The sequence below is a fragment of the Carcharhinus amblyrhynchos genome, chromosome 11 (genome assembly GCF_965287045.1).
Source record: "Carcharhinus amblyrhynchos chromosome 11, sCarAmb.v2.hapA, whole genome shotgun sequence".
NCBI classification, from domain to species: domain Eukaryota; kingdom Metazoa; phylum Chordata; class Chondrichthyes; order Carcharhiniformes; family Carcharhinidae; genus Carcharhinus; species Carcharhinus amblyrhynchos.
In genome coordinates this window covers 82,080,801-82,108,451 of record NC_137334.1, presented here as the reverse complement: position 1 = coordinate 82,108,451, position 27,651 = coordinate 82,080,801, and the positions used below count along the sequence as shown (strand labels likewise).

General features: G+C 45.0%; 1 protein-coding gene across 3 annotated transcripts in view; it reads left to right on the top strand.

Moving 5' to 3' along the window:
* Positions 1–2,260: 2,260 nt before the first annotated feature.
* The window catches only part of epb41l5 (erythrocyte membrane protein band 4.1 like 5), a 160,431-nt gene continuing 135,040 nt past the window's right edge, over positions 2,261–27,651 (top strand). For all 3 annotated transcript variants that reach the window (XM_080199480.1, XM_080199479.1, XM_080199481.1), the window contains exon 1: positions 2,261–2,631. In XM_080199480.1, coding sequence (XP_080055606.1) covers positions 2,452–2,631 — 180 coding nt within the window. In that variant the 5' untranslated portion in view covers positions 2,261–2,451. The remainder of the gene's footprint in view (positions 2,632–27,651) is intronic.

Genomic DNA, 27,651 nt, shown 5'->3' with positions numbered 1-27,651 from the left:
GCAGTGCAGAAGGAGGCCATTTGGCCCATCGAGCCTGCACTGACAGTAATCCCCCCCAGGTTCTATCCCCGGATCCTCACATATTTACCCTGCTGGTTCCGCCAACACTAAAGAGTAATTTAGCATGCCTAACCCTCACATCTTTCATAGCGTGGGAGGAAACCGGAGCACCCGGAAGAAACTGACACAGACACAGGAAGAACATATAAACTGCACACAGGCAGCAACCTAAGACCGGAATTGAACCTGGGTCTCTAATGGTGTGAAGCAGTAGTGCTAACCACTGTGCCACCCAGTATCTTTGGGAGAAACTAGCTGTGGAAGGGTAGTCCATCCCTGTGAAGTCCAGGGTGGATTTAATGCCAGCTTGCCCCATGGAGTTCATGACAGATCCCTCAACAGCCAGATGGGTAAATTCAGTCCCTTGTCCCCAGATTGGTGACCATGATAAAGCAGTGTTGCACCTCCTTGCATTATGGTGCGTTGCTTTATGAAGTACTTGTTTAAAATTGCTAATGTTTAAAAGCTTATTTATTAGTGTCACAAGTAGGTTTACATTAACACTGCAATGAAGTTACTGTGAAAATCCCCTAGTTGCCACACTCCAGCACATGTTTGGGTACACTGAGGGAGAATTCAGCACGGCCAATGCACCTAACCAGCACGTTTTTTCAGACTGTGGGAGGAAACTGGAGCATCCGCAGGAAACTAAGGCAGACATGGGGAGAATGTGCAGACTTTGCACAGACAGTGACCTGAGGCTGGAATTGAACCCGGGTCGACAGTGCTAAGCACTGTGACACCATGCCACCCACACACTCCTTCTTAAAGGAGGGCAAATCAACACAATTAAACTGCAGAAAATACCAGGCTCCTTGTATGGAGTTAACAACATTTCTTCAGAACATTGAACTAACAAACTGGGGACAGCGACAGGACACAAAAGCTGTGACGCTGCGAAGATCACAATTTGATGTGTGACTCATGCAAACACTTGGGGGTAAGAATCTCAGGGTGATTTTTCTTTGGTGTTTTACACATTCCAGCTTTGCACCCATTGATGACCTGCAGAGTCTAAACAACATTGCAACAGGATGGCACGATGGCACAGTGATGAGCACTGCTGCCTCACAGCACCAGGGACCCGGGTTCCACTCCCTGCTTGGGTCACTCTCTGTGTGGAATTTGAACGTTTTCCATGACTGCATGCGTTTCCTCTGGGTGCTCCGGTTTCCTCCTACAGTCCAAAAGACGCGCAGGTTAGGTGCATTGGTCATGCTAAATTCTCTCTCAGTGTATTTGAACAGGTGTGCAGACCTGCAGAGTGTGGTGACTAGGGGATTTTCACAGTAACTTTATTGTAGTATAAGCCTACCTGTGAGACTAATACACTTAAACCTGTTTAGGTTATCCTTCAGATAGAGGGACCCAAAAAGATGTGACATTATGTGCGATGTCCAGGGCGCAATGAAGACTGCTGCTGCAGTGAAGAGTGAGTATTCTGTGGTTGCCTTTCATGAATTGCAAGGAGTCTTTTGAGCGAGAAGTCGATTAGTAATGAGGATATGATTAAGGCAGGCAAGAGAGAGAGGAGGAAAAAACACAAATGTAACTCCAGTCACGGCATTTTAATGAATCAAAAGCCACACAAAATTCTCAAAGCCCAGCATTAAGATACAGTTAGATTTGACATGGGTTAGATTTTACGTGGGTTAGATTTGACACAGGTTAGATTTGACACAGGTTAAGTTTGACACAGATTAAATTTGACAAAGGTTTGATTTGAGACTGGTTGCATGTTAGATTTGACACAGGTTAGATTTGACATGGGTTAGATTTGACACGTTAGATTTGATATGGGTCAGATTTGACACAGGTTAAATGTGAACACAGTATAGATTTGGCACAGGTTAGATTAGATACAAATACAGGTTATATTTGACACAGGTCAGCATTTGCACAGGTTAGATATGATATTGATTAGATGTGTTAGATCTGGCACAGGTTAGATTTGATAGCGATTAGATGTGTTAGATCTGGCACAGGTTAGATTTGATAGTGATTACATGTGTTAGGTTTGGCACAGGTTAGATTTGACAGCAGTTCTTGGGGGAATGAGAGATGGGTGAGACCCTATCCCTCTTTAAATCCTTAAATCCTACAGCCTGGAAGAGGCTGACGCCATTTCCTGGGCTGGATTGACGCATGCTCTTTTGGCTGGAAGGATTTGGTTAATTTCAGGAGGTGTGTGTGTGTGTGTGAGTTTCAGCTCGGTGCAGTTTCAGCGCTGTTCCCTCTCTCTCTCCCCCATTGATCAGCGCCGAGAGTTGGCGGGCTCTCCACTGGCTACTTTGTGGCTGTGATCGGATACATTTTATCCCCTTCTCTGTGTGTGTGTGTCTCTCCTCTCCGATCGGGACAGGGGAGGAGGAGGAGGAGGAGAGAGGGGAGATGCTGGGCTTCCTTCGGCGGACACTCGGGCGCCGCACGGTGCGCCGACACGCAGACAAGGAGAAGCAAAGGGAAGCTCAGAGATCCGGCACCCACATCCCTGCGGCCGGGGACTCCCGCTCCATCATCACCTGCAGAGTCTCCCTGCTGGATGGCAGCGATGTCAGCGTCGATTTACCGGTGAGATAAACGCTTTCTGTCCCATTGTAACGCATCTGACAGACACAAAACTCAGTGAGAAGTGATGCTACCTCTTTCACACCAGGTCTGGGGCCACTTGTCCCCTAATGATGGCTCGGAATTCACAGTAACTTCATTGCAATGTTGATGCAAGCCTACTTGTGACACCAAGAAATAAACTAATGGCGAGAGAGAAAGACTAAAATATTTTGAAGTTTTTCTAATGTTACACTGTAAACGCCAAACTTCCATTAACTGGGAAATTTCAGTGCTAAAGACTCTGTGTGTGTTAATGTATGAAGATAATCCTTGCTCTGGACATGTTTGGGTAGCATTGTTTTCCAGCCCTGCTGCAGGTTAAGAAGGTGCTTGGAGGAAGCAGGAGAAATTGGCCATGTAATTTCCAGGCGGGTTGTTGCTCCCAGTAAATAATTTCGGAATTTCACTTAGATCCCACTGGCGTGATGAAAGTTTTTTTTTGTTACTGTGGCATCTCCCATTTTGCCTCTAACCTCCCCACCTCCCCCGGGCTCTGGAGCCCAATCAAAGCAAACGCCAGACTCCACGCTCGCTAATCATCATTGTAGCCACAGAGGAGGAAGGACATCATATATATATAAACCTGTTCAAGATCACACTGATCCCTGGTGTGCTGACCACTGGCCAGAGGGCGAATGATGTGAACACCAGAAACGTGAAGTTAAAACCAGCTGAATGAAAGCAATAGTTTATCTGAGAAAACAGATAGGATCACATTTAGGTTAACATTTTGTTTGAGTAGTATTGGCCTCCAATGAAAGTGTGTATCTCACTGATATGAACTGCTTTCTTTGTGTTGTTTTTCTCCTCTAAGTAGAATCCCTGCTTTTTCTTGCCTCAATGTATTTTATTCATAATATTTATAAAAGTACATTGTTTGAATTTGATATTATGTAAAGTGCGAAACTTTTTTTTTCCCCACATGCGACCCAGTACATTTACAATGTTTGCTTCTGCTGGATGGTGACACCATTCAGTTTTCTCTGGTTGGCGTTGTGGTGGCCACATCCATATTGACCATTGCCTGGCGTGTCTCAGGAACTCTACTCTGACCTGGTGATCTCTGCTGCAGAGGAGTGGGCTGAGAAGGTGGATGATTCACTGGCTTTTGTTTCATCTGGGCCACCTTTTCAGCCTGCAGAGCTCCTTCTCTTCTGCTTTCCACTTCTGTCGCTCCTCCAAAACTGTCTTCCATGGCCCCTCCACCTCCAGAGGTCAAGACTCATAATATTCATCACATTTACTTTCCTCTTTCGTGGGATGTGGGTATCACTGTTAAGGCCAGCATTTGTTGCCCATTCCTAATTGAACTGAATGCTTGCTCAGCCATTTCAGAGGGCAGTTGAGAGTCAACCACATTCAATCATAGAATCTGGAAGGAGGTCATTTGGCCCATCAAGTCTGCCACCCAAGTCCTATTCCTGTAATCCCATATATTTACCCTCCTAGGCTCCCTGGCACCAAAGAGCAATTTAACATGGCCAATCAACCTAACCTGCACACCTTTAGATTGTGGAGGAAACTGGAGCACCCGGAGGGAACCCACGCAGACACGGGGAGAATGTGCTAACCCCACACAGACAGTGACCCGAGGCTGGGAATCGAACCTGGGTGCCTGGCGCTGTGAAGCAGCCGTGCTAACCACTGTGCCACAGTGCTGCCTCAATTGCTGTGACCCTGGAGTCAAATGTAGGTCAGACTGGGAGATTTCCTTCCCTAAAGGACATCAGTGAACCAGATGGGTTTTTAACAATAATTAGTGATTGTTCTGTGAGACTAACTTTCAATACCAGATTTGTATTCATTACTTGAATTAAAATTTCAACAGCTGATATTGTAGGATTTAAACCACTGTCCTCCTGCATTGGTCATAGCAGGGAAGTTTGGAAAGATTAGCCTTGTATTCGGTGGAGTCTGGAACAGTTAAGAGGCAACTTGTATAAACCTTCAAGATGCTGAGGGTTATTGACAGGGTGGATGTGGAGAGGATGTTTCCTGTTGTGGGAGAATCTAGAGCTATGAGGGGCTCACTGTTTAAAATTAGAGTCACTCATTTAAAACAGATGAGGAGATATTGTTTTCTGAGGGTCGTGAGTCTTCCTCAAAAGCAAAGTCTACATGTTTAAGGCAGAGCTGGATAGATTCTTGATTAACAAGGAGGTGAAAGGTTGGTGGGAATAAAGGATTGAGGGTACAATCAGTTTTGTCATGATGATGATTGGCGGAGCAGGCTTGAAGGATCGAGTGGCCTACTTGTTGGTATGTTTTGGGGCATTAGCCAGGTCCGTTGGTTTGCCAGTCCAGTGATACTGCTGCTATCTACATTCTTTAGACTCATCAGTATGCTCAGGCAGAGATTGAAAATAAAGTCACCTGGCACTATCTGAAGAAGTTGGCCTCCCCCAACCAACGTTGCAAAAAAACAGGTTAAAGAACCAGAAATGTTTGCAGCCATTACCATACAGCCTCAGAGATTTTTAACAGCTTCCAACCCCGAGGTGTACAATAGTTGAAGGACGTTAGACAGTGTGACAGTTAATGACAGTTGCCCCCAATTGTGCATCCCTCAGCCTGTAGTCCTGGATCTCTGAATGTATCTGTATAACACACGGTAGTGGACAATTCTTTGCACTGGAAGAGGCAAAGACAAGTTTCAGAAGTAGATGAAAAATATGCTACATTGAGGGCAAGGTGAGAGACACCAGATTATAGTCCAACAGGTTTATAAACCTGGTGTCGTTTGACCTCTCATCTTGTCCACCCCAGTCCGACACTGGCATCTCCACATTGAGGGCAGTGTGCAGAGGGGTTAGACTCTGAGCATGCAGGATGGACCCTGCAGGAGCTCCACCAGCCCAGCCCCTTGGTGCTTGTTTGAAAGTCCTGGTTAAGAGGCTGCTGAATTACATTGACAGTCTGCTCTGGAAACCGTCCAACAGGATCCACCATCTCCTTTTCCTGCGGGGCTTTCAAGATTTTATGTTCTGCCCATTGCCTGATGGACTTGTGGCCAACGGTATGTTTTCTGCTTAAAAGGTGGCACAGCAACATGGCAACACTGGAAACAGTGATTGGTACCACATCCACTCTTCCATCACCGACACTCGGTAGCAGCAGTGTGTACTGTCTGCATGATACACTGCAGCAATTCACCAGAGATCTTTAGGCAGCATCTTCCAAACCCATAACCACTTCCATTTAGAAGGATACGCCAGCAGATACATGGGAGCACCACCTGCAAGTTCCCCTCCAAACCACTCACCATCCTGACTTGGAAATGTGTCGCCGTTCCTTTGCAGTCGTTGGGTCAAAATCCTGGAATTCCCTGTCTAACTGCATTGCGAAGTAACCCACAGCAGGTGGATTGCAGCGATTCAAGAAGGCAGCTCACCACCACCTTTACAAGAGCAACTAGGGATGGGCAATAAATGTAGGCCAGTCGCATGAATGAATTTTAAAAAAGTTTGAACCTTAGCTTACAGTGGCACTTGGTGTGTGCATATCAAAGCTCTCCACACAGTTTGATGCAGCTGTGTACAAAGGTGACCCTCAGGATGAGGGTGACATTTTTCTCCCCTTCTTTCTAGAGACTTTTACATCAAGTCCCTGCAGAAAAGGCCCTTTTCATTGCATGATCTCCATACAAAGTGAGAGGTGTCTTGTGTTTACCATGGTGCAGGAATGGGGATATGTAGGCTGCTCTGGGGTTGACATGTTTGAAGCAATATTACTTGTTACAAAGAAATCTGGATAGCCAGTTGAGTGAGGTGCTTCATTGTACTCTCACTTTGGAACATATTAGCTGCTGTAACCACAGACCTTTTGTACCACTCTTGAGTCAGGAGGTTCCAGGTTTGCATGCATAATGCTGGCTGACATTCCCTCGGTATGGTCTTGGTTGAACGCTGACTTTTGGATGGAAGGTTACAGTTTGGCCCCGTCTGCAAGCTCAGGCAGAGGTTTATATTTCAGCAAATCACACGACACTGACTCACATCTGAGGAAACAGATGAAAGAACCAAAAGGATTTACAGTCAGGAAAAGGCCATTTGGTCCATCGTGCTCATGCCATCTTTTGGCTTAGAGCAATCCAAAACAAATCCGCTGCCCTGCTTTTATGCCCCACTTTCGATCCATGTTTTCCATTAACGTGTGCATTGGTCCCTTCCCCAAACAATTCCATGTGCTGACAATGCTGAATTAATTACATTTCTCAAACCCTCTTCACTTTCTTTAAACGAGTAACTATGCTGTCACCGACACTCACTTCAACCAGAGGATTTGTCTTTCCCTCTCCATCTTACCTATCCAGTTTGCTCCAATCGGAAATGGTGCTGGTATCTCAAGTTTCTCCTTGTTCCTGCTGTTCCACATTAGTGATATCATCCTTGTTTGCCACCGTCCTTTCTATAAAACCATAAATGGTAACTGCGACTTGCGACCTTGTGAGCGTGTATTTACCACCATTTTCATGAGGCTTTTTTGATGTGTAGTTTTCCAGTTCTGCGCAAAGACCCAAAAATATGTAAAGAGTTTACAGTCATGGTCAAATTAGTTATGAATCAGATGAGGTTCCAAGCTCCATGCATCAATCTTTTAGTTATCTGACAAATTTACTTTGGTAATATTTAGTAATGCTCTTAGCCATTTGCCCCTTGAGGACGTAGATGCCTGCTTGATTTACGACAGATCGCAACAAGCTAACTGCTCTGCTGTGTATGAAAGCTAGGATATGAATAATTTAGCATTAGCACTCTAGCCTTGAATCAAGTGGAACTACTCACTCACTAAAGTTGGCCATCCCAGGTGAACCAGTGATCCGTGGCACTAGGGCTGCTGTTTTATGATGCCCTATGAATAATTACACCCAGCCACTTTCTTGTACTTAATCATCCCAATGAATTGGCTAACTGTCGCATTTGTGATCAGTGCAATAAATTGGTGTTTGTGTTGTTGCGTTTTCACTTGAAGATCGTAAATGTACGCCAATCAATTTATCATATGCTGGTATGATGAATTACTTTATAACCAGGCTTGAGGCTATCAATGGATTTCCATCACTAATTAATCAGGTTACAGAATTAATTCATGTGTTTGCTAAACAAAGCATTCTTATCAGCATCCAATTCACCACCTTTAAAAGTTCCCTTCCTCTTTCTCTGGTGCACAGTGCTAATCTGTCAGATGTACTGCAGCAACTCACAAAGGCTGTTTCAATAGCCCCTTTTGAATGGTCATTGGATAAACATATGGATGATGTTGGAATAGCATAGGTTAGATGGGCTTTAGATTGGTTTCACAGGTCGGCGCAACATCGAGGGCCGAAGGGCCTGTACTGCGCTGTAATGTTCTATGTTCTAAATCCACCTAGAAAGACGAGGGCAGCAGGCGCTTGGGAGTATCACCACCTGCAAGTTCCCTACCAAGCCACACATCATTCTGACTCGGAAATATTTTGCCTTTCCTTCACTGTCAAAATCCTGGGGCTTGCTCCCTAACAGCACTGTGGGTGTACCTACACTACATGGATGCAGCGGTTTAAGAAGGCAGCTCACCACCACCTTCTCAAGGGCATTTAGTTAGGTAACACCTACTTTCCAAACATGAAATTTAAATGATTGCCGGTTAGCTGTGCTAAGGCTATATTCTGCACATTAAATTGCTTGCATTTGTCAGCTTACCTTTACATCAATCAACAAGTGCCTTGAATTAAATATCATTGTAGGCTTTTCTGCCTAATGATGTTCTGGTCTCTCTGCATTCTTTTAGTCCCACAAGATTGTGCAGCTTCAACGTCATCCTTGGCTCAGTGGTTGCACCATTCTTGCTGTAGGAAGGTTGTAGGTTTAACCCCATGAGGACATAAATTAGGGTTACACCTTCATGCAATACTGAATGAGTGCTGCATTATCATAGGTATTGGGTTTGCTATTAAACTTAGGCCCTAATCTGCTAGTTCAGATGAATGTAGAAGATTCCAAAGCAGTATTGGGCCAAGAGCAGTGGATTTACCTCGATGGTCAATGTTTAATCCTCAAATCAACATTATTATCTCTATTTCTCATTTGTGGGACTGTGTACAGACTTATTGCAGCATGTGAGATATCCTTTTATGCAACCACCAGAGCTGTGCACAGTAGTCTATATGTGCTTGCTCAAATGCTTCATAAAATGGGAGGAATAAGTCACAATTTCAGCTCAGTATTAATCTCATTTCATTATCATTGATTTGTTATTGTCACGTATTGGGATACAGTGAGAAGTATTGTTCTTTGTGAGCTGGTATAGTCAAAACATACTGTTCAGAGTATTTAGGGGAGAAGGAAAGGAGAGGGTGCAGAATATAGTGTGAAAAAAAAATCAGTCTAATGTGTGATAGCACCATTCAAACATCTGACAGCCGCAGGGAAGAAGCTGCTCTCGAGTCATTTGGTACGTGATCTCAGACTTTTGTTTCTTTTTCCCAGTGGAAGAGAGTATGCCCGGATGCATAGAGTCTTTGATTATGCTGGCTGCTTTTCCGAGGTTGTAGGAAGTGTAGACAGAGCTAATGAATGGGAGGCTGGTTTGCGTGATGGACTGGGCTACATTCAAACCCTTTGTAATTTCTTGCGGTCTTGGTCAGAGCAAGAGCCCATATCAAGCTGTGATATATCTGGAAAGGATGCTTTCTATGGTTTATCTGTAAAAATTGGTGAAAGGACCTCCAGGTCTGTTTCATTTACCATTCCTGTTTTTTTTCCCATTTAAGTAAGAGATTATTCCTGATCCCATCTGGAACACTTCTCTACGTTAAGTTTAGAACATAGAACACTACAGCACAAACAGGCCCTTCGGCCCATAAGTTGCGCCGATCGTATCCCTACCTACCAGGCCTATCTATAACTCTCAATCCCTTTTCATCTGGACTTGTCTGCCCTGTTCCCAACTATATTCTGTTTGCTTTTGGAATTTTCCACCTTCATGGGCTTTGCTCCTGGCCTGACAGTATCTTGGTTCTTAAGGTTCCCACCCTTGATTTTAAGCCTCTTTGTCAACTTGCACTTTCCTGCCTCTGTCACCTCTTCCAGCCACACAATTCTTTTTCCCTCTTGCGCCTTCGCAGTTTTCATTTCTCCACCTTTGGTGGCCATGCCTCATCTAGCAATCTCTCCCCAAACCTCATGACCATTTCATCTACTCCTTCTGCCTCTGTGGTTCTCCGCCCTAATAATCTCCCTGTGTGGCTTAGTGTCACTATCCCATGGAGCACCTTGGAATGTCTTTCAACATTAGAAACCCTCTCTGTTTGGTGTGCCAGTGACTACAGATCATTTATGAGGATGTTATACCAGAGGTCAAGAAAGGAAAAACCTGGGGCGCGATCTTAAAAAAAAAAAATTCTAAGAACTGAGTGAGAAAACAAGTGAGAATGGCTCCAGTTTCTTTTGGCGAGCTGAGAGTCGTAATCTTATGGAACTTAGTGCACAAAAAGAGTCTGAATGTGATTCTCGCCAGTGGGGGGGGGGGAGAGAGTGGAACCTAAGTTTGTCGGTGAAACCGGGTACAGAGCACTCGGGGCACCATTGCGCAAGTGCCCCGAAGGTTCACCAGGCTGATTCCAGGGATGACGGGACTGATGTACGAGGAGCGATTGACTGACTAGGTTAGGATTGTTTTCGCTGGAGTTCAGATGAATGAGGGGGATCTCATAGAGATTTAAAATTCTAACAGGAATAGACAGGATTGATGCAGGGAGGATGTTCCCAAAGGTGGGGGGAGTCCAGATCCAGGGATCGCAGTCTGAGGATTCAGACCATTTAGCACAGAGATGAGGAGAGATTTCTTCACCCAAAGAGTGGTAAGCCTGTGAAATTCATTACCACAGGAAGTAGTTGATGCCAAAACATTGAATGTATTCAAGAAGCGGCTGGATATAGCACTTGGGGCGAATGGGATCAAAGGTTATGGGGAGAAAGCAGGATTAGGCTACTGAGTTGGATGATCAGCCATGATTGTAATTGCAGAGCAGGCTCGAAGGGCCAAATGGCCTCCTCCTGCTCCTTTTATTCTATGTTTTTCTGTCTCCCAGTGAACCGGGAGACCTCCTGGCACCCAGCCACCAGCCCTGCCCTGTGGGCATCGCAACTCCCCCACCCCTCCACAACCCACTAAAACCTAGAGCACTGCTTTAAAAAAAAGAAATGAACTTTTGTCTGCCCTGCTGGTATCAAATATCTCTTGTTTTAATCATCCCAAGTTTAGTGCTGTACAGCAAATCTAACTGTGGTATTGAAGCGAAGGTTGTATGACTTCAAGTAAGTCTGAGAGCATTGATGTGATAAATCCCTTCGCGCCACCATGGATAATTGATTGCACGGTCGGATCATTGTATCCGGTTCTGCTGGCCATGTCTGCTTCAGCTGAAACTTAAAGGGATTAGTGCTTTTAATATTGCAATCCATTATGTATTTAAACAGAAACACGTCCCTACCTCGGAGAGCCTGAGATCTGAGATAACATTGAAGCGTCACTAAAATGTCCAGAAATATTCCGGCAGTAACAGTTGGTATCTTTGCCTTTTGAAAGGCTTGTTTATGAAGCTTAAGATCTTTTTACTGTGAATCTTCAGTTTCACACCGGTTGGTGATGGTTCTAAATCCTCCCGCAGCAGACAGTATGCTCAAGTCTGCACGTGTGCAGACCACCAATGACATTGCATGTAGTTAGGTAAAAACACACTCCAATTATAAAAACCTCTGTTTTTGAAAGGAAAGCCTTGTGCTTGTGTACAGTAAGCGAGAGCAATGTTCAAACCTTTGTTTAGTAAACATAGCAGTCATTCAAGCAGTATTTAAGATTAAAGCTGCCCTTTGTTTTACAGATATAATAGTGGGCTTAAAATCTTGCAAAATCAAATCTCAGAATCACACAATGCAGCAAAGGCCCTTCAGCCCATCGGGTCTGCACCGACATGCGAGAAACGCCTGACCTCCCACCTAATCCCAGTTACTAGCTCTTGGTCCATTGCCTTGAATGTTATGATGTGCCAAGCGCTCATCCAGGTACTTATTAAAAGATGGGGAAGCGATTGGCTGAGTGGTATTGTTGCTCGACTATTAATCCAGAAACTCAGCTAATGTTCTGAGGGGTTAGAAAAAAAGGGACATCATGGACAAGTTGGGCCGAAGGGCCTGTTTCCATGCTGTTAACCTCTATGATTCTATGCGAGGCAACCCACTCTACCACCCTTCCAGGCAGCGTATTCCAGACTGTCACCACCCTCTCTCTCTCACACACACACCCCCGCCACCGAATCTTGCACACCCTTATCATTTAGCGCCCCCCCCCGCCTTTTTTTCCAATTATGCTGAGCATATATCAGCTAAAACCTACATAAACAGCAACATGTACCTTTCAAATGCAGCAAATCATCCCATTCCAGACTTACTAACTGAATTTAAATCCCACCAGAATTGAAAACAGTGTTGCCAGCCTGTTGGCCCAGGCCTCTGCTTTACTAGCCCAGTGACATTACCACGACTCCACCGCCTCCTCCAATTGGCAGTTTTTGCAGGAAATGGAAACAGGGGCCTCACAGGATTTGGGAGGGACAGGGATGGGCTTGAGAGTGGGTAGTAGGGAAGAGAATATGTGGACATTGCCGGCTGAGCCAGCATTTATTGTCCATCCTTTTATTGCCCTGGAGGAGGCAGTAGTGAGCTGCTGCCTTGTGCTGCCTCAGCCCATCTAGTGTAGGCATAACCAGAGTGCTGTTAGGAAGGATTTTGACCTGGTGACAGTGAAGGAACAATGATGTAGTTCAAAGTAGGGTGGTGTGGCCTGGAGGGAAACCTATAGGTGGTGATATTCCCCTGTGTCCTTCTGGATGGTAGTGGCTGTAAAGTGCTGTTGAAGGAGTTTTGAAGAGTTGTTGCAATGCATCTTGTAGATGGTACACACTGTGTGTCAGTAGTGGAGGAATGAATGTTTAGGTAGTGGGTGGAGTGCTTTCTCAGCCCACTTGAGTGTTGCTGGAGCTGCACTTGTCCAAGCAGGTGGAGAGTATTCCATTGCACTCCTGACTTGTGTTTTGTAGATGGTGGACAGGCTTTGGATAATGGTATATCATGTGATTGTGATATTTGTGTGTGAAAATGGCAGTGTTTCTGCACCAGTTTGTTTCTTATTAAACAATGGAATTTTGAGCAGCAATGTGTTACTGTGGATCAAACTGCTCTCCACTGGAATGAAAGTTTAGTGAAGATTTTTCCTAGGAATCGAGCTTCCTTGGAAAATAACAAGAAAAACCTCTTTCCAGTGCTAAGTACTGGAACTCAAAAGAGGAGTTAGGAGGGCAAAAAGGGGGCAATAGTGACTATCACTGTTTGCTGTGCAGACACATGGATTTGGGCCAGTGTCTGTGGGAGTTTGCGCATTCTCCCCGTGCTTATGTGGGTTTTTTCCAGGTACTCCGGTTTCCTCCCACACCCCAAAGATGTGCTATTAGGCTGATTGGAGGTAATAAATTGTCCCTAAATTAGTTTTCCCTCAATGTGAAATGCCATAAGCATAGATAAGGGTCGTGGGTGGAGGGGGGGACTCGTAATGTTAAAATGGCGGCGCGGGCTCGTTGGGCCGAAGGGCCTGTTTCCCGGGCTGTTTTTGTTCTTTGTCCTTTGTTCTTTGGAACACACAAGTCATTGAGTTTCACAGGATATGGCTAAGTTCATTAATTTAAGCAGAAACTCGATTCACTTGGTGGTCCACTGACCTTGAGAGGTTTGGCTTCAAGCCACTTCAGTGCGGCATTGCTGGAGGAAAGCTCCTTTTGATGATTGGTAATCCAAGCTTCTTCTATCTGTTATAGTGGATGTGAAAGATCCCATGCATCGTAGGGGGAACAGTACTTTCCTCTGTATCCTGGCTAGCATTCATCTTGCTTATACTTTGATGGATTGTGCCATGCTCTCTTTGACTGTCACTTTTGCCCACATAACTTTGTTAGAAATAATTGATTACAACGTCATCTGGATACCCTAGAGAGAAGCCTGAGGTCATGTACCAACCACCTCAAGAACAGCTTCTTCACTGTTGCCATCAGATTTTTGAATATCTCACACTGAGTTGATCTTTCTCTACACTCTAGCTATGACTGTAACACTACATTCTGAAGTCTCTCCTTCTTTATGAATGGTTTGCCTTGTCCATATAGTGCACAAGAAACAACACTATTCACTGTATCCCAATACATGTGACAATGATAAATCAGGTGATGAACCACATTGACAAAGGACAGAAGTGAATTTCAGTGAGTGCGGCCTCTGAGCAACTCATTGAAAAAGTTTTGGGATTAGATTCCAAGGCTGTTGTGTTTCAGAGTGCAGTGAGGCGCTATCCTGTGCAGCTTTGCTACTTGCTTCTTTTACACTTCCCTGGGTGGCACAGTGGTTAGCACTGCCTCACAGCGTCAGGGACCCGGGTTCGATTCCCACTGGGTTACTGCCTGTGCGGAGTCTGCATGATCTCCCCATGTCTGCGTGGGTTTCCGCCAACAGTCTGAAAGACATGCTGGATAGGTGCATTGGCCATGCTAAATTCCCCCTCCAGTGTACCCGAACAGGACTGGAGTGTGGTGACTAGGGGATTTTCACAGTAACTTCATTGCAGTCTTAATGTAAGCCCACTTGTCACAATAATAAACAATAAATAGACTGTATGGTAAGTCTGAGTTAGAACTCAGAACATAGAACCCGCCAATGCAGAGACAGGCCCTTCGGCCCATCGAGTCTGCACCGACCACAATCCCACCCAGGCCCTATCCCCATATCATAGAACATAGAACATTACAGCGCAGAACAGGCCCTTCGGCCCACGATGTTGCGCCGACCAATTAAAAAAGCAATGACCCTCTAACCTAAACCAATCCCTTTCCATCCATAAACCTATCCACGGATCTCTTAAACGCCCCCAAACTAGGCGCATTTACAACTGCAGCAGGCAGGGCATTCCAATCCCTCACCACCCTCTGGGTAAAGAACCTACCTCTGACATCCGTCCTATATCTACCACCCCTTAATTTAAAGCTATGCCCTCATGCTAGCTTTCTCCATCCGAGGAAAAAGGCTATCACTGTCCACCCTATCTAAACCTCTAATCATCTTATATGTTTCAATAAGGTCCCCTCTTAGCCGCCTTCTTTCTAACGAAAACAACCCCAAATTCCTCAGTCTCTCCTCATAGGACCTTCCCTCTATAGCAGGCAACATCCTGGTAAACCTCCTCTGCACCTTCTCCAATGCCTCCACATCCTTCCTATAATGTGGGGACCAGAACTGCACACAATACTCCAAGTGCAGACGCACCAGAGTTTTGTACAGTTGCAACATGATGTTGCAGCTCCTAAATTCAGTCCCCCTACCAATAAACGCCAATATCCCTACACATTTACCCGCTAATCCCTCTAACCTGCACATCCCAGGACACTAAGGGGCAATTTTAGGATGGCCAATCAACCTATCCCACACATCTTTGGACTGTGGGAGCAAACCCACGTAGACACGAGGAGAATGTGCGAACTCCACAAACAGTGACCCGAGCTGGGAATCGAACCCAGGTCCCTGGAGCTGTGACGCAGCAGTGCTAACCACTGTGCTACCGTGCCACCTGTGGAGTTTTGCATCAGTGTTAGGTTGCTAAATGATTAGAGCTCAGTATTTTCTCAGTGACTGTTTGTAAGGATATCTGAGCAGTGAAATAGGTTTCTGCTCATGACGCCCCACTTTTAAACCCCACTTCCTTTTGCTGACAAAGTGATGTGTTTCGATTTTTGTAGATTGATGCAGTGGGCATTTTAAGATATTTCAGCAATGGGTTCAGTGCACATAATACCCTGTGGATTCGTCCAAAGATTTGGTAGCATGACATTTAACAAAATTGTTTAATTACAAAATCTGAAATATTTGTACACAAATAACCCTGCGGACCGATTATTCAAGCGATGTGAGTGATGAGGATAGAGAAATGACCTTGCCTGATTAATTGTGTTTGCATTCAATCTTACTCCCACAATCAGAATATTCAAAATTGTTAGTTAAAATGAAGAGGACAGCAGCTACATTTATAGCGTACCTTTTAATGTAATAAAACTTCCAACATCATTCCCTCCACCGTTGTCGCGCAGTGGCAACGGTGCGTACCATGTACAAGGTGCACTCCAGTAACTCACCAAGGCTTCTTAGATAGCACTTTCCAAACCCTACCATCAAGAAGTTCTCACAACACCAGGTTAGACCCCCAACAGGTTTATTTGGAATTGTGAGTTTTTGGAGTGCTGCTTGATGAAGCGCTGCACTTGATGAAGGAGCAGCGCTCTGAAAGCTCGTGATTCCAAATTGACCTGTTGGACTCTAATCTAGTATTGTGAGGCTTCTTACTGTGCCCACCCCAGTCCAACGCCGGCATCTCCACATCATGAAGAACAAGATGCAGCGGAACACCACCATCTGCAAGTTCCTCTCTAAGCCACACACCCACCCTGAGTTAGAACAATATTGTCATTCTTTCACTGTTGCTGTGGCAAAATCTTGAGCTCCCTTCCAAACAGCACCTTGAACTTACCTGCAGCACGTTGACTGCAGTGGTCCAAGAAAGTGGCTCACCAATGCCTTCTCAAGTGCAAAGGGTGGGTGGGCAATAAATACTGACCTAGCCCACATCCTGTAAAAGGAAAACAAACCTTCCCAAACCACAGGAACAGTGTTACGCACGCTTTGTCACTCTGCCACATAAGGAGATCAGATGAACAGAAGCTTGTTTGAGGGGGATTTTAAGAAGGGACTTAAACCAGGAAAGCAAGGTAGAGCAAGATGAAGAGGTGCTGGGTAAGAATTCTAGAGTTTAGAACCAAGATAACTGAGGGAACAACCATCGATGGTAAAGTTCATTTATTCGTGTCATGAGTAGGCTTGCGTTAACACTGCAATTAAGTTACTGTGAAAATCCCCTAGTTGCCACACTCCGGCACCTGTTCGGATACACTGAGTGAGAATTTAGCGTGGCCAATGCATTCAACCAGCACGTCTTTCAGACTATGGGAGGAAACCCACAAGGATATAGGGAAACATGCAGACTCCGCGCTGACAGTGAGCCAAGCCGGGAATCAAACCTGTTTCCCTGGCACTATGAAGCAGCAGTGCTAACCATGATTTGAAAATTGAGAATGCCTGAGAGGCCACTGAAAGACACTCGGATATTTTGGAGGGTTGGGAGAGGTTACTGAAATGGGGGTGGGGGGAGGGCAAATTCATGGAAGGGCTTAAAAAAAGTAAAGAAGAATTTTAATTTTGAGATGTTGCTTGATTGGGAGCCAGTGTAGGTCAGCGAGCACAGGAATGAAAAGGGAGCATGACCTGTTGTGAGCTCAGACTTGGAGAGTGGAGTTTTTGATAACCTCCAGTTTACAGAAAGTTGTTGAAAACCAGCCAGGAATGTACTGCAATTATTAAGTCTAGAGGTTACTTAGGTTTCAGCAGCAGATGTGCTGAACTAGGGAAGGGGTGAATTAGGGTGTTGTTACAGAGATGAAAATAGGCAGTCTTTGTGATGGCACAATGTGAAAGCTGACTTGTGGGCCAAGTATGTGACCAGAGTCGATTTAGTCTTGGACAGTTGTGGAGGAGAGGGATGGAATTGGTAGCTGGGGACAGGAGTTTAAAAAGGGGACCAGCGACAATGGCTTCAGCCTACCCAATATTTAATTGGAGGACATTGCTCTTGTCTAGCACTGCAAACTGCATTAGATAAGCAGCCCGGATGTGTTGAGCTGATCTGCTGTTGAAACCCTCATCCAATGCCTTTCATAGAATTATAGAATCCGTACAGTGCAAATGGAGGCCGTGTGGCCCATCGAGTCTGTGTCGACAACAATCCCACCCATGCCCTATCCCCGTAACCTTCCGTATTTACCCTGCCAATCCCCCTGACACTAAAGGACAATTTAGCACGGCCAGTCAACCTAACCTACACACCTTTGGAATGTGGGAGGAAACTGGAGCACCCGGAGGAAACCCATGCAGATATGGGGTGAATGTGCAACTCCACTCCGACAGTGACCTAAGACCAGAATTGAATTTTGTTCCCTCAAACTTGACAATTCTAAAGCACTCCTGCCTGACTCCCCATCTTCCACCTTCTGTAAACAGGAAGTGCTCTGAAAGTCTGCTGCCCATATCTTAACTTGCACCAAGTCCCTGCCACACTCAAAAGCATTAGAGATTCTGGAACAAGGACACATGGCAGGGTAGATGCTGCAAGGTGGGAGAGTCCAGGATAGAGAACATAATCTCAGAGTAAGGGGTCACCCATTAAAGCCAGAGCAGGGGAATTTATTCTCTGGAGGGTTAGTGCTTAGAATTCTTTACCACAAAGGGTTGTCAAGGCTGTGTCGTTTAGTATGCTCAAGGCTGAGGGAGATTTTTAATCAGTCAGGGAATACATGGTTATGGGGATAAAGCAGGAAAGTGGAGCTGAGCATTATCATAGAATCCCTGCAGTACAAAAGGAGGCCATTTGGTGCATCGAGTCAGCACCGACCACAGTCCCATCCACGTCCTTTCCCTATAACACCATGTATTTACCCTGCTAATCCCTCTGACACTAAAGGGCAATTTAGCATGGCCAATCAACCTAACCCGCACGTCTTTAGAGTGTGGGAGGAAACTGGAACACCCGAAAGAAACCCACACAGACACTGTGAGAATGTGCAAACTCCACACAGACAGGGGCCGGATGTGAACCCGGATCCCAGGCACTGAGAGGCAGCAGAAATCAGTCATGATCTGATTGGCAGAGCGGACTTGATGGTCTGAATGGCCTACTACTGCTGCTACGTCTAATGGCTCGACCATCATTGGCTCTTCAGTTAAAGCTGTAAGTCTGGATTCCCTCCCTCTTTTAGCTGCATTTTATCCACTGCCACCTTTCTATGAATGTCAAACCTGTTGACTGCAGGTTCTCATTTGACACTGGGAGCAGTATGCGAGCTGTCAGCACCTAGCTATACTGATGGTTCTGCTTTGCTCCTGTACCAGAAGTAAGCAGCAGACCACCTGTACGCCCACACAGACAATGTGCAGTGGCAACATGGAAGACAGGACAACAGTGATACCCTACTCATAGTTTGCTTTTAAAAAAGAGCACTCCTGAAATCACAGGTTTCTCTGCACTGCTCCCTGTGGCTGCTTTGTACATAAAGTAAAGATCTGTAGAGGCAACAGTAGTGAATTTGAATTGGGTTTACACTGGTGATGATTACACAATGAATGCACTGTGGCAATGGAAGGGAGGTCATGATGTGGAGATGCCAGCGTTGGACTGGGGTAAACACAGTAAGAAGTCTCACAACACCAGGTTAAAGTCCAACAGGTTTATTTGATAGTAAACCCACAAGCTTTTGGTGTTTGCCCCTTTGTCAGGTGAGTGGAAAGTTCTGGTCCCTGGTCTCAACCTGGTGTTGTGAGACGACTTACTAATGGAAGGTACCAGGGCAAGCTAATATCCAGAGATTGGTTTGCAAGGGCTACATCGCGCTCAGTAGATTTTACCATTTGTGTCACCGTGGGGCGGCATGGTGGCACAGGGGTTAGTACTGCTGCCTCACAGTGCCAGGGACCTGGGTTCAATTCCCGACTTGGGTGACTGTGTGGCGTTTCCACCTTCTTCTCGGGTGCCCTGGTTTCCTCCCACAGTCCAAAAGATGTGCGAGTTAGGTGGATTGGCCATGCTAAATTGCCCCTTTAATGTCAGGGGGACCAACTAAGCTAAATGCATGGGATTATGGGGATAGGGCTGGGTAAGATTGTCGTCAGTGTAGACTGGATGGGCCGAATGGCCTCCTTCTGCACTGTAGGATTCTGTGATTCTCAAAGTGCTTAGGGAAGCAATCTGTCTAAATGTAAACTGGGCTTAGTTAAAACCATAGTTTTACTGAGGGTTTGGTCTTTTGTTTTAAAACTTTCCATGAAGGCGTCGACAGAACACAAGTGTCCTCTTGTTGGAGAACGTAACTAATAAAGAAACTTCACCATAAAATGTACTTTTAACTAAACATAAGGAATTTTATGGAGATAAATGATATTATTGCTGCTGTCTATATAAAACAATCTATCTCTTGCCTGACTGTGGGAGGTCTTGGAGATATCTATGGCCACTGACCTTGTTTGAAGTATCTTCATTTGCATGGAAATAGCATTGTGAAAATATGCTTGTGTGTCCAACTCTGTGTTTGTGTTCTGAAGAGGTCTGGGTGTTCCCTTTTATACCTGGCTGCAAATTGAATTGCAAGTTCTAACCTGCACTTGGTATGGTTCCCAAACGCTCTTGCAGACAAAGTTTTACTGCACCACGGTGTGTGTCACATGATGCTGTATAGGCCACATCATCCTCCAGCGCTTTGTATCACTGCTATCTCTTTTATCCTTCAGTCCTCAACTGACTTTCACCAGAAAACCAAAATAATCACTACATCACTCACTGATTCCAAGAATAATGTTATTCCTGCTGCAGAAAGTCTTGTGTATAGATAGCGCTGTCATCAACAATCAATTTCTGTAAGTGATTGAATATACAGCGTGAGGGGAAAGGCATTTTTAAAAATCTCTGCAGTTCTTATATTTTAAAAACTTTTTTTTTGATACTCTGCCCTCTCTGTGTATCTATTGTGGAGCAAGTATTTCAAAGCTACCTGCCGACAATGGTAACAATGCCTTTTAACATTGCTTTGTGACTTGAACCCAAGACATTATATCCTTGTCCCTTCTAGCCTGAGCAAGTCTTGGCAATGCCCTGCCAATATGTTTATTGATTTGCGGTCACGTGTTCTGTTGCCAATCCTGTGGTGCACAGTTATAGTGTTATCCTAGGGGTAAGAATGGCAGCTATTGTATGTAGATCTAGTCACTGGGAAAACCTATGTCCTCCAAAGAAGCATTTTGTCATTAAAATGTCTCGAGAGTGGTCGCATGGGAAGATGGTGGCATCATGGTATTGATCTTGGCTAGTGACCTAGAGGCCCAGGGTAATGCTCTGGGGACCTGGCCACTGGTGGAATTTAAATTCGGTAAATCATCTGGAATTATCACTAAAATTTTACTACCTCTCCTGTCCGAGGGCAATGGAGAATGCCATTCTGCGAGTCTCGCCTGCCCCAGAATAGGGGCAGGCGAGGCGGCAAAATTTTGGCCCGAATGTCTGATGACCATGCAACCATTGTTGATTGTTGTAAAAACCCATCCGGTTCATTAGTGACCTTTTAGGGAGGGAAATGTCATCCTGGGTCTGGCCGACATGTGACTCCAGATCCACAGCAGTGTGGTTGACTCATAAATACCCTCTGAAATAGCCTAGCGAGCTACTTGTTTGTTTCAAACTGCTATGAAGCTTACAAAAAGGAATGAAACTGGACGGACCACCCAGCATCGATCTAGGCATCGGAAACAATAATGGCAAATTTAAATTAAATCAAAAATCAAACCCAGTTCTGTCAATGTTGTAAAATGCTCCTCACTAACACCTGAGGGCTGGTGCCAAAATTGGGAGAGCATATCACACACTCAGAGTCATACCTTATAGATAATCTTCCAGACATCACCTTCACCATTCCTGTGTATGTGTTCCTGGGAGTTCTCAACAGTGACTCTGGATCCCACGAAGTCTCATGGCACCAGGTCAAGCACGGGCCAGGAAACCTCCTGCTGATTAACACGATTGTTCTGCTCTCTTCTCCCCCCACCCCCGCAATCAGTTGGTGAATCAGTGCTCCTGCATGTTGAACACCACTTGGAGGAAGCACTGAGGGTGGCAAGGGTACAGAATGTACGCTGTGTGAGGGACTTCAATCCCCATCACTAGGAGTGGCTCAGTATTCACACCACAGACCAAGCTGGCTGGTTCCTAAAGGGCACAGCTTCTAAACTGGGTCTGCGGCAGGTGGTGAGGGAACCAACAAGAGATATACACACGCAGAATGAAAAAAACATACTTGACATCCTTGCAAACCTGCCTGCTGCAGATGTCTCTGTCAATGAAGAGTATCGGTGGGAGTGACCACCGCACTGTCCTTGTAGAGACAAAGTCCTGTCTTCACCACCTCTTGAGAAAGGTTAAACAGGTTAGACACTCTCAGTAGAAAAGAGAAGGCGGAAGAGTGACCTGATGGCTATCTTTTAAGATTATGAAAAGGTTTGATAGGGTAAATGAAGAGAAGGTGTTCAGAATTCTGCAATAGATTTTGGTCATAAATATAAATTGGTCTGAATAAATCCAGCGGGGAATTCTGGAAAGCCTTCACAACAGCCGTTAGAATTGGCAACCACATGGAATTATTAAACAGGCACTTCTTTGGGGGAAGCTAGATTAAACACCAGAGAGGAAGGAATAGAAGTGACTATGTTGATGAGGTTAGATTGAGGAGGGTGAAAGGTGGTTCATGTGAAGTGCCTGGTGAGCCAATTGACCTGTTTTCATGCTGTAAATATTGCGCACCGTACAGTAACCTTTCACACAGATTTTGCAATTCTTTATTGCTGACATAAAGCCTCACGAGATTACTGTGAACCACTCTGGTTAGACCACACCTCGTGAGACCAATGTTGTGTACAATTTAGGAATGGAAGGTTCTAGTGTGTGTGTGTGTGTGTGTGTGTGTGTGTGTGTGTGTGTATGTGTGTGTGTGTGTGTGTGTGTGTGTGTGTGTGTGTGTGTGTGTGTGAGATATATATATTCTGGTCAATATATCACTGGGACATGCTGATTTTCAATGATGTATACACCTGGAAATAAAATCTCACAAGAATAACTCTATAGCGTGCACCAATTAACATTGCAATATATTCTGAAGATACGTTGGAAACTCAGCACAGAGACCCAAGGTTCAGTCTCTGGTGTGAAGTAGCCATTCTCAACATTGGGCAGCAATGTGGATGTTAGCTTCAGGGCCTTTTTGGGTTATGGGTGAGATAAATCCAAATGGCTTCTTGGTACTCATCAGTGATCTGCGATTGGGGTGAATTGTGATGTGATTGTATAAACTACCAGCTGCTGTTCTCCTAGAATCATAGAATCCCTATAGTGCAGAAGGAGGCCATTCGGCCCATCAATCTGCACTGACAATCCCACCCAGGCCCTACCCGCCCCCCCCATATCCCCAAGTATTTACCCCGCTAATGCCCCTGACACTAAGGGCCAATTTAGCCTAACCATACATCTTTGGCGTGCGGGTGGAAACTGGAGCACCTGGAGGAAACCCATGAGAGAATGTACAAACTCCATACAGGCCGATACCCAGAGCCAGCATAGAAGCTGGGTCCCTGGCACTGTGAGGCAGCGGTGCTAATCACTGTGCCACTGTGCTGTCCCAGTACAGGAAGGTTGACCACGCAACAACAAAAAGGTCACCAATGTCTTTGAATCTCATCCTAGCAGCAACTTTGGTTGCAGAGATTGAAAATTGGAGTGGGAGGGAATAATAATGAACAGCAATAGATAGAAATTTTTTAGAAAATCGGAATAATCTGTCCATTTATATGTTGTACACTGGAGAAATAATGAGGTAAACAAATCTGTTAAATACCTCAGCTCTGGTTTAATAGAGCCTGAGGTAAACATTTGATTAGGATGCTGTCTGACAGCTGGTCGTATGGAACAATCTGGTAAACTGCCAGCTTGCTGTGCTGTCTAGAGTTTGTGGATTAAAGTTATTGCAGCTCCACGAAGAGCAAAATGCTTTCCCTCAGATCTCCCAGTCCCGCTGACTGTACTTCTGTTCTTCCAGTGCGTTAACATAGAAATGTGGGAGATAGGAGGAGGCCATTTGGCCCTTCGAGTCTCTCCGCTATTCATCATGGCTGATTATCCAACTCAATCCTGTTTTCTCTCCATAACCTTTGATCCCATTTGCCCCAAGTGCTAAATCCAACCACCCCTTGGATACATTCAATGTTTTGGCATCAACTACTTCCTGTGGTAATGAATTGCACAGGTTCACCACTCTCTTTTGGGTGAAGAAATCTCTCCTCATCTCTCGTCTAAAATGGTCCACCCTGAATCTTCAGACTGTGCCCCTGGTTCTGGACACCCCCACCATCAGGAACATCCTCCCTACATCTACCCTCTCCAGTCCTGTTAGAATTTTGTTACTCCTTGTTACCAGGAGCTTCAGCTAAATGCCATGGTAGTTGCATGAAATTTTCTCTGCTTGTATCAACCGAAGTTGTTTCAACCTCCTATAGCCATTATAAATATAGAGAATATTTCTCTGACTAATGTATCAATCCATTGACTGAATTTTGAGCATTTAACTGGTTAAAGGTCTGCCACTCTTAAAGTTTATTTATTAGTGTCACAAGTAGGCTTACGTTCACACTCTAGTGAAGTTACTGTGAAAATCCCCTCGTCGCCACCCTCTGATGCCTGTTAGGGTAAACTGGCCATGCTAAATTCCCCCTCAGTGTACCTAACCAGCACATCTTTCAAACTGTGGGAGGAAACTGGAGCACTCCAGTAAGAGCCCATGCAGACAAGGGGAGAATGTGCAGTCTCCACGCAGACAGTAAACCAAGCCGGGAATCAAACCTGGGTCCCTGGCTCTGTGAGGCAGCAGCGTTAACCGCTGTGCCACTATGGCGCACTATGGTGGAAGCAATGACTATTATCTTAGTCTTACTTGGTTGAAGAGCAACTTTACCTCTGCTCTATTGGTTTAAATAGCTGAGTTGCAACGCTGGATCTTTCTATTTGTGAGTAAGGGAAAGGTTTGAATCACATTCAGATGTGGTTTATCCCTGCTCTGGGGTGAAGGCTCGAATCCGCTCGAAGCTAAGGTGCCAAGGATTACGAGTGAGTTGATGTTTTTGGCAGCCAGCATTGCATTCCCAGCAGTCATTAATCCACAGCCTGATACTGCTCTAATCAGCAATCGTTTTGCACAGTATCAGTGAGCTGGGATAATTACAATCATTAAAATACTCGATAATGTGGTGCACAGTAGCGTCTTGTTCGATGCAGTGTAAAAATGACCCTCTATGAAAGAAATGCTTCTGTTTTGTGTTTGGTTGACCTTGTTTAATCGGAAAGCCCTGTCCAGAACATTCAGTTCTACTTTACTAGTTCTGGCCTTGTCAGAAAAAATTGGAACTCTTTTCTGTGAGACTAAGTAACAGTGACGGACTGTAAAAACGGTTTGTGCTGCATCTAAAATATTTAATTTGTAGCATTCAAACGTAATTGTTACTGACAAGTATAAAGGAGTAGCCCCTAGCACACTGCCTCCCCCCCCGCCCCCCACAATTAATCTTGGGCTACAATCTAACATCGGTTCTATATACAACAACAACAACTTGCATTTATATAGCATGTGGGATGTGGTTTCACGGCACTTTACGGAAGGGTAAATTTGATATGTAAACTGGCAGCAAGCCAAAGGAGATGGTATTGTGACTAAAAGCTTGGTCAGAGAGGTAGGTTTTAAATAGGGTCCTAAAGGAGGCCGGAGGCATTTATGGAGGAGATTCCGGAGCTAGGGGACGAGATGACTGAGGAAAATAAGACCTGATTTGTAAAATAGTGCTTCATTTTGTTTCTGAAAGCTTTCACATGATAAATTGATGCCGCACAGAAGGAGACCATTCAGCCCATCGTGCCAGCTCTTGGTTTTCAGTTAGCCCGACAGTCCTGCTTTTCCCTTGTATTCCTGGTGGGAAAAGGTTTACATTACAGAATGATCATCTATTATAGAAGAGGGAGGCGATGGCCTTGTGGTATTATCACTAGACTATTAACCCCGAAACTTAGCTAAAGTTCTGGGGACCTGCGTTCAAATCCCACCGCTACAGTGTAATTTTAAATTCAATAAAAAAATTTGGAATTAGGAATCTACGGGTGACCGTGAAAGCATTATTGATGGTCGGGAAAAACCCATCTGGTTCACAATGTTCCTTAGGGAAGGAAATCTGCTGTCCTTGCCTGGCCTGGCCTACATGTGACTCCAGACCACAACAATGTGGTCGAGTCTCAACTGCTCTTGGGCAACTCGGGATGGGCAATAAATGTTGGCGAGCCAGTGATGCTGAAGTCCCATGAATGAATAAGAATCAAACACAGAGGAGGCTATTCAGCCTGTTATGTCTGTGCTTGCTCCCTGCACTTCATGTCCCACTCCACTGCCTTTTGTCAAACAAGCTATTGAGAGGGTGCAGAGGAGATTTACAAGGATGTTGCCTGGATTGGGAGGCATGCCTTATGAAGATAGGTTGAGGGAGCTAGGTCTCTTCTCCCTGGAGAGACGAAGGTTGAGAGGCGACCTGATAGAGGTTTTGTAAAATGTTGAGAGGAATAGATAGGGTGGATCCTCGGAGGCTATTTCCCAGGGCTGAAATGGTCACTACGAGAGAACACGGGTTTAAGGTGCTGGGAGGCAAGTACAGAGGAGATGTTAGGGGTAAGTTTTTCACTCAGAGGATGGTGAGTGAGTGGAATCAGCTGCCGTCGGTGGTGGTAGAGGCGAACTCGCTGGGGTCTTTTAAAAGACTTCTGGATGAGTATATGGGATCTAATGGGATTGGGAGTTACAGATAGTTCTATGGCTTGGTAGGTATAGATGTGATTGGCGCAACTTGTGGGCCGAAGGGCCTGTTTGTGCTGTAGTGTTCTATGTTCTATGTTAATGAACCAATTTCCTTTAAAACCCAGAATTAAATCTGCCTTCACGCTCTTGCCAGTGCAGTCTAGAGCCTAACTACTCTGTGCATCAATTGGTTTGTTCTGGTTATTGATTTTTTTTTCACCATACTGTCCTTTCCAGACACCTCAATTTTAAACATCTCTATCAGATCTCCTCTTAATCTTCTCTTTTGCATGAAGAACTGCCCTAATTTCTCCAATCTATCTACGTAACTGAAGTTCCTCATCCCTGGAATCTTTTCTGCATCCTCTAATGCTTTTAGTTTTTTTTCATTCATTTATGTGAAGTGGGTATCTCTGGCTGGGCCAGCATTTATTACCCGTCTCTAACATTTGGGAGTCAATCACGTTGCTGTGGATCTGGAATCATGTGTAGGCCAGTCCAGGTAAGTATTGTAGATTTCCTTCCTAAAGGATTTTAGTGAACCAGATGGGTTTTTATGACCATTGACCAATGACCAATGGTCATTACTAGAGTTGATTCCAGATTTTTATTGAATTCAAATATCATTGTCTATCATGTTTGGATTTGAACACGGCTCCCCCAGGTCTTGCTCTGGGTTGCTGGGTTATTAGTCCAGTGACAATACCATGATGCCACTGTCTCCCGCTTCATAATATTCCAGTTCTTCTTGGACAGGAACTGTTTACTGGGTTCCTTCTGGGTGCTCTGGTTTCCTCCCACATTCCGAAAGATGTGCTGGTTAGGTGCATTGGCCATGCTAAATTTTCCCCGAATGTACCTGACCAGGCGCTGGAGTGTGGCAACTAGGGGATTTTCACAGTAACTTCATTGCAGTGTTAATGTAAGCCTATCTGTGAAACTGATAAATAAACAACTTAACTTGTTTCCTTCAGGCAGTGTGTTCCAGAAACAACTCATTTGTCAGTTTCCTTATGGTTCTTTTGCCTTAAGTCTTTATGTCACCTTAAATCTGTGTGCTCTGATTATTCTAAGCCAGATGGTAAAGGATGGAACTGGAGCCCAGTGTGAGAGCTTTAATTTGCAGAGACTCATTTTACCAACACACGTTACCAACTCCAACAATCGGTTTCAATACAATATAAAAGCAAAATACTGCGGATGCTGGAATCTGAAACAGAAAATGCTGAAAAATCTCAGCAGGCCTGACAGCGTCTGTGGAGAGAGTCGAGTCTGTGTCAGGGCTGAGAGCAAAGGGAAACAGTGGAGATTTATACTATGAGGGTGGGGGTGGAATGGGACAAGAGGAATGTAAGTGAGAGTACAGAAGGCTGAGAAGGTGC